Source organism: Solanum lycopersicum, chromosome 1, assembly GCF_036512215.1.
Source record: "Solanum lycopersicum chromosome 1, SLM_r2.1".
Lineage (NCBI taxonomy): Eukaryota > Viridiplantae > Streptophyta > Magnoliopsida > Solanales > Solanaceae > Solanum > Solanum lycopersicum.
In genome coordinates, this window is record NC_090800.1 from 76510895 (window position 1) to 76519061 (window position 8167).

Here is an 8167-nt window from a genome sequence, read left to right on the forward strand (position 1 = left end):
ATAACGACCAAAATTCCAACAATTTCTAGCTAATATTTTCAATATAATTAAAAATAAAAACCATTTTTTTTGGCTTATGAAATTCAGTGACAAGTTGCATGTAAGTTATTGTTGGACACGTGGACAGACTGTTCTCTTACGTATGATAAACTTATAAAGTCAGAGTTATTTATATCAATTTTTAAATATATTTAAGACCGTTTTTTTGGTTTAATTAAGAAAATATCAGTTCAACCAATATTGACTTAACTAATTCCATTAATATTAGGCTCTTTAGACCTAATCCACATGTTAAGTCGAGGGGCAATAACGTCAGCTTAGATACTGAGTCTAAATTAATTCAATAATTTTTGTTTAAACTCTAATTGAAAAAATAGTAATTCTTAAATTTAACGTAAATTATTAGTTTTATTTATATTTTTTATTGACAGTCTTAAAAATATTTATTTACTTGACTAATTCAACTTAAATATATTCCTGATCTGTCACATGACATAGCTAGTGGTCTTGAAATATTACAGGATAGTAGGAATCTTAATAAAAAAATCGAGAGAAGTGTTACAAACACACGGATCTGTCATAGCACGTAACAAGATCATGTTGTATTTTATTCAGTTAGTCTACTAAAGGGAATATTCTTAAGACTATCAATAATTTAAAACAAAACTAATAATTCGTGTCTAATTTAGAAATTCTTTCGATCCTTCTCTGCAAATAGAACGATGAAATGAGTTAAATAATTATTGCTATCATTGAGTTAAAAGAAAAATAAATAAAAAAATAAAAGGAAGAAAGAAAGAATAAGCTTGGAAATGATTACAACTTTAATGTAAAAAAAATCATAACACAAATAGACTAACGTTAGTTGTACATTTGTTTTTATTTCAAATATAAGTATGATTCTTATCTTGTTAATAACCTATGAATTTGTTGAGAATGTAAAATCAACATTTCAAATTGATATATCATAGTGACGTTTGACGTGTCATACACTACACTTGTAAAGGCATTATGAACTTATCAAAATTAATTTTTTTAGCCTTTTTTATTATTATGAAATTAATTTATTAAAAATAATGCAGTTTGATATATCTTGCCGGAAAAGCAACTAACAACTATAAATCGGAAATGCATTAAATAATGTTATCCAAATATAGAATAAGTTTAATCATAGACTACAAAAACAATAAGCAAATGTAATTCCACAAATAAAATATATAAAAAAAATGATATATCGAGAATTTAATTTTATAAGGTAGAAAATTATTTATTATAGATATTTAAAATAACGATAGTAATGTGGCAAGATACCCTCGACCAATTAAATAATATGAATAAAAGAACTATCTATTCAAGTAAATCGTAATGCTATTTTAATAAAAAGAAAAAGTGACTAGCTTACTTACGATCTCTAGTATTACAACACTCGAATATTTATTAATTAGTACTTTTTTATTATAATCTTCATTCTTTAAATATTTCTATCTAGGATCATATATATTTTTAATCAGTTCGGAATATTTTATGTCCAACCAAACCACCTCCTATCCCCATTTTTTTAAACCATAAACTCAAATAAAAAACAAAATCTATTTAAATGCTTGTATATTTCCAAAAATACCCCTACAAACCTTGTTCATAACGTAACCAACCAACACAAATATAAAAACAATTTATCCAAAACACCCCCTTCTCTCAAAGCACATATAAAAACACATAGTGTGGCCTCAGAAAAAAACAGAAACAAAAAAAAATGGATTTCATCAGAATGAAAATATGTCTTTCTGTCTTATTTTTTTTCCATGTTTGGTTTTGTAGAGCTTTTAATGATGTCTCAACAATTCCTTTTAACAAAGGATTCAGCCATCTCTTTGGTGATGGAAATATTCTTCATGCTAACGATGATAACAGCCTTCAACTTCATCTCAACCAAAACACAGGTAAACATACATATATAATCAATTTCAAATTTCACTCTGTTTTGTGTTTGATACGACAGAAGTCATCAAAAATATTTGTTATACCCATAATATGTCTAAAAAATTTTTTTTCTAATTATTATTTGAAATTTATATTACAGGTTCAGGGTTCAAGTCTTCTGACCTTTACAACCATGGTTTCTTCAGTGCTAAAATTAAATTGCCATCAGATTATACTGCAGGAATAGTTGTTGCCTTCTATGTATGTATACTTAAATATTTTATTTTTTTTCAAATACTACAATTTTATCGTAGTTTCAATCAGAGTCAAGAATTTAAATCTATTTTCATAATATAATATTTCAATGAAGGGGTTTTCTTTGCATCCCTCCATCTTCACCCACGGCTTTAATACGAGTCATCCTTTATCAGATATTATTTCTTTGTTGAAAAACTATATTGTATAAACAAATAATTTATTTTATGTACACCTCAATCTCTTTGGTGTATTTTATTTATAATTTATTTTTTTTAATAAAAACTCTGACTTTGTTTATTTGGATGCAGACGACGAATCAAGATGTATTTAAGAAGACACACGATGAACTAGATTTTGAATTTTTGGGAAATATAAAAGGAAAAGCATGGAGATTTCAAACAAATATGTATGGAAATGGAAGCACACATAGAGGAAGAGAAGAAAGATATACTCTATGGTTTGATCCTTCTAAAGAGTTCCATCGTTATAGTATTTTGTGGACCAACAAAAACATCATGTGAGTTTCACTTGCTTTAATTTATTTTAAGTAACTTCTTTCTTTAAATTTAAGTAAAGTACAAGCATACTTTTAATAACGCGGATTCGTTGAATATAAATTTTCTCATTTTTGCGGCTTCTTTTTCTACTATTTTGACCTTTTCGAAAACACCGTTGTTACTCTTCTACTACAACTTTCGAGTATCACATGTTAGAATAATATAACTGTATCGTTTATCTGATTTTAATTTAATATAAATTATAATAATAAAAAAATGAATAAAAAAAAGTATAATCTTAGATAAAGTCAAATTTTATTTAAAAATTTAATCTAAAATTCATGACGTTTTGTTGGTGAATATTTTACGAAAAATTATTGCATTTTGAATATTTAAAATGTATGGTGTGACCTTTTTTTTTTTTTTTCATTTTACGTGATGATGAAATAGTGTTTGACTGGTTCAATGAATCTATATGTTAATCATATTTTGTATCTAATTTATTCAAAGGACGACGACGTATAACTGAATTGGAAAAGTCTAAATGTTCCGTGATCAAATTGTAGATAACTATCCTAATTAATCTGCATTAAAGTAAATCATTGACAAAATGACAATTATGTCTTAATTCATGACTTGACAATTTAATTTTTTATTCTTTTTTTCCTTTCTGGATGTGAACATGAGTTTTCTTAATTACATATAGATTATGTAGTTATAATATTTTTTTAGAAAAATAAATTTGAGAGTGGGAAAATATATCAAAACATCTGATTAGGATTTATCGAAAATAACTAATTTATTTTTTGATTAGATAAGATTGAACTCTATGTAATCATTACTCTTTCCAAACCCCACTTGAATTATTTTTCATTAGAAAAAAGGTACATATATATGATATCAACAAATCCACATTAAAGTAATTAATTAAACGATAATATCGTTTACAATATTGAACTTTATTATTGACAATTTAATTTGGTTGTTTTTTTGGATGTGAACGTCAAGAGTTTCTTTAATCACATAAATATCATATGGCTATAATATTTCTTTAGAAGATAAATAAATTCGAAAAGAAAAAAAATACAAAACAAATGATATGAGATTGAGATCAGTATAAATAATCGAATAAGCATTACCCTCTTCAGATTATACTAAGATTGGATATATTATAGTTATTGTTTGTTAACCTATATTAAAGATCCTCTTTTAATTCCAACCAATATGCTGCTATAGTTTAACCACTTTGTAATAGATTGAATTAACTAATATAAATTATTTCTCACAATATAGTGTAACCACTTTGTATTACATTGAATTGATTTAACATTATCAATTATTAATTTCTTAATTAGAAAAAAGGTACATACAACCTAATCCACATTAAACTAATTAAATGATAGATATCTCTATCAACATTTGAACCTCTCAATTATTGACAATTTTTTTATTAATTATAATTTCAATTTTGACAACAGATTTTATATAGATGATGTTCCAATTAGAGAAATTGTAAGAAATGATGCAATGGGTGGAGACTACCCATCAAAGCCAATGGGCCTATATGCAACAATTTGGGATGCTTCAGATTGGGCTACTTCAGGTGGAAAATACAAAACAAATTACAAATATGCACCATTTATAGCTGAATTTACTGATTTAGTACTCAATGGATGTGCAATGGACCCATTGGAACAAGTTGTAAACCCTAGTCTTTGTGATGAAAAAGATGTTGAACTCCAAAAGTCGGATTTTTCAAGAATTACATCGAGACAAAGAATGTCCATGAAAAGATTTAGGGCGAAATATATGTACTATTCTTACTGTTACGATTCATTGAGATACTCAGTGCCACCACCAGAGTGCGAGATTGATCCAGTTGAGCAACAACATTTTAAAGAGACTGGAAGGTTGAAGTTTATAAACAAGCACCACGGACATCGTCATCCTAAGAAAACAAAAAGTGAAGTTCTTGATGCTAGGAAGTATGGAAATGAAGATGAAGAGTGATTCAAGTTTTGTTTACTAATATAATAGTAATATTATTGGTGTGTATATAGATAAAAGGAGGGAAAGAGTGAATTCGTTTATTTTTCTTGGATTATAGATTTTGTTATAGGATATATTGTCAGAGTGAAGGGTGAAAAATTATTATATATAAAGTGTGAACACTGATTGAGTAGTTATATTGTAATATAAATAAAGAGATTGAATTATGTATATTGAATTACTATTAAAGACTCCATGCATTTCTTATTCTTCAAATTAAATAATCATATTTCATATAATATCATGATCCGATGAACTTCCCGATCTATGTGCAGTTGTGGAGGTGTCACGACACCCCGTGATCTCTGTTGAAATTCCGTTTATGTATGTATATATGTATCGAATATCTATAAATATTAAACTTGCCACCCAGAGAACAAACTGAAGCATGGTTCCACCGGTGGCAGGCTGAGTTTTTCGTCCCAAATATTAACATAATCTGAAACAATTTTATTGACTTTTTTTAAAACTTTTTTGTTTTAAGCATAAAATATCATTCTCTCCAATTTAATTTATGTGATACATTTTCTTTTGTAGATTATTCCAAAAGAACATTACTTTTCTACTATAAAAAATAACTTTAATTTGTAATTTTTCTTTTAACCTAAATGGAATAATTTGTAATATTACTTTTCGATTCATTTGTCTTTATAAACTCAAAAATGAATAATCGACAACAGTCCCAATTTGCTATTTAGAAGGACAAACGAAATTAAATATTTGATCATGTAATGAACATGTCAATTTAAAAACCATATGACATTCATAACCTTTAAATCCTGAATCCGCATCTGCTTGTTCATAAACTAGCTTCAAGGTTGTTTGTTCACTCCTTACATGGTCCCAAAATTAGGCCCTTGTTGATTTTCAAACTTACCTTAGAGTTAGGCAAGTTTTGTCATAGAGAAAAAAACAATATTATTTCTTGTACTCCCTCCGTCTATTTTTACTTTTCTATTATACTATTTTGAGATGTTTAATAATATTTGTTCAATTAATAAAATTAATGAATAATTTATCATGTTAAATCTATTTTATCTTTACTATTAAATATTGTTCATTTTTTAAAATTTAGATAATTTATATTTAACAACAATAATTTGATAAAATTATCCCAATCATTTGCTGCTTAGCTTGTAAAGCAACATAAAGTGATGATTGATTAAAAAAAGACTAGATAAAGAGAATTTTTTTCAAGTATCATGTACAATATGTTTCATATCTTTATTTATTTACTGTTCAGCAAAAAAAATAAATATTTATATACTTACTACTATCAATAAATTAAAGAAAATGGTTACACTTTGCCTTAAACGTAATCATACAATAAAAACAACTTTTAGCAGCAATAAATATAAATATTAATAAAGAATGTTAAAGTTTTTTTATCAGTATTAATTAAGTTCCATTAGAATCGATGTCGTTAAAGACTTTAGTAACATATACAAAGTATTAATTGCTAACAATGATAATTTTTTATGTAATGAATATTGATCATTGAGATTATGGAAAGATGATGGAGGAGGTTATGGAGTTACAACCATAATGGTGTAGTAGGGGGTATCTACTTAAATGGAAAAGAGGGGTGAAACTTACTCGCACCGGATGTTTATATCAATTCAATATATGCACGTCAATTTATAGTTTATTTTACTCAATTTTAATTAATTAATATATGTTTTACTTCATTAAATCACATATAATGAATTTTGGTGTAAACACCGGGTACAAATAATTTTTTTTCCAGAATAAAGTGGTTAACATCCACAATAACAAATATTTACTTCACTTCTTAAAATTTCCAATAATTAATAATCTGTTTCGTTATAATTTTTACTAAAATTTTAATTAGAAAAGATTTTATACATGTATTGTAATATATACCTTATCTTCCGCTTTGTTAAAAACCTTTGGTAGAAAAAATTAGTAGAGTGAATCTTAGCTAATGAAAAGGTTATAACATGTATTTTACTTCTCTTATTGAAAATATCATTTTATTTATCAAAACCAAATTTCTATCTAGTATATCAACTTTTCAAAAAATTTGAGGATCTAATATTTAAGTGAACATATCCATCAAATTATCAGTTGAACAAAATTTAATGAGCCTTTGTTCCAATTTTTTCCTTTTGATTACGAGAGAAATTTACAGTCGTTATATCTTAGATGTACACAAGATAAAACAGGAAAAGTAACTTGTATTTGATAAGCCCGATGCTACGAGTTTTATCTAAAAAGCAAATCCTTTACTTTCGATAACATAAAATTATAAATTTGAAATATTTAACATACAAGTTCAAAATCCAAACGACTGGGTCACTTTAAATGGTCTTTCTTTTCAAAATCACGATAGATTTTTTTTTTTTTATAATTAAAATAATTTATTTTAAGAGAAAAAACACACCTCATAAATATATTAAGCCAACCACAATATTCTCAATTTGCTTAATGAATGACTATTACTTTTACATAATTTAAATAAATAGTAACTATAATTTATATGTGGAGTGATATAATATATATAGTTATAATTCCACATGAAATAAATAGCACGTGAGCTAGATCTTATGCAAACCGGACAAACATTGTGTTATTGCATGACAAATTAATTGTTATTTTGATTTATTTCAATAAAATAGAGATAATTATACTTTTGGATTGCTCAAAGATATAATAATCATTAAATATAAATACATATAAAAACATATACATATTATATAACATAAATATACAGAATTAATATATATATATATATATATATATATATTACGTATATTTTGATTATTTTTTGTGATAATTCGATCGAGGAATCACAAATAATAAAACACCAATAAAATAACTCCATACTAATAGTTCCTCGAAGTTATTTAAAGATATATTTAATATCATTTTAATGTTTTCGTGTAGGAGAAAAATAAAGTGTCAATATGCTCGTACAAAGATCTTGTCTTTTCGTGTAATACACAAGAATTCATTGGTATTCCAATTGCACTAAGATATATAAATAATGTTTTAATATCAATAAATTCATTATTTATATGAAGTCAAATCGAATGATTTTTTATTTATATCAAATGATTTTACAATCATTAAAATACTAATTAAATGAGTTTTATCCGCAAAATTATTTAAGGATCTTTTAAAGAATGACAAAAGTTCACATTGATGGTTAATAAGACCAGTGGTCTGAGTAATCCTCCTCCCTTTGAACTAGCGTTTGGGGTGTGAGTTAGGCCTAAAATCTAATTTAATAAGTATATGTAATTGATCAACATAAAATTTATATTTAAATGCTTAATTTGTGTGCGAAGACTATTTTATATATCAATTTTATTTTCTTTATACATTCTATTGTTACCGAAAGTTTTTCATTAGTTCAAATCATATTAAAGTCATCAACAGACAATTTACTATGATAAATTTTAAATTCAGTAATTCGATTT

At 25.7% G+C, this 8167-nt stretch overlaps 1 protein-coding gene across 1 annotated transcript; it reads left to right on the forward strand.

The window, feature by feature from the left end:
- The first annotated feature begins 1697 nt into the window (after nt 1-1697).
- XTH5 (xyloglucan endotransglucosylase-hydrolase) lies at nt 1698-4920 on the forward strand. Its single transcript, NM_001247541.2, is given in 4 exon segments — nt 1698-1940; nt 2081-2181; nt 2487-2695; nt 4154-4920. Coding segments are annotated over 4 exon segments (1029 nt in total). The 5' UTR covers nt 1698-1753; the 3' UTR covers nt 4686-4920.
- Nucleotides 4921-8167: the final 3247 nt, after the last annotated feature.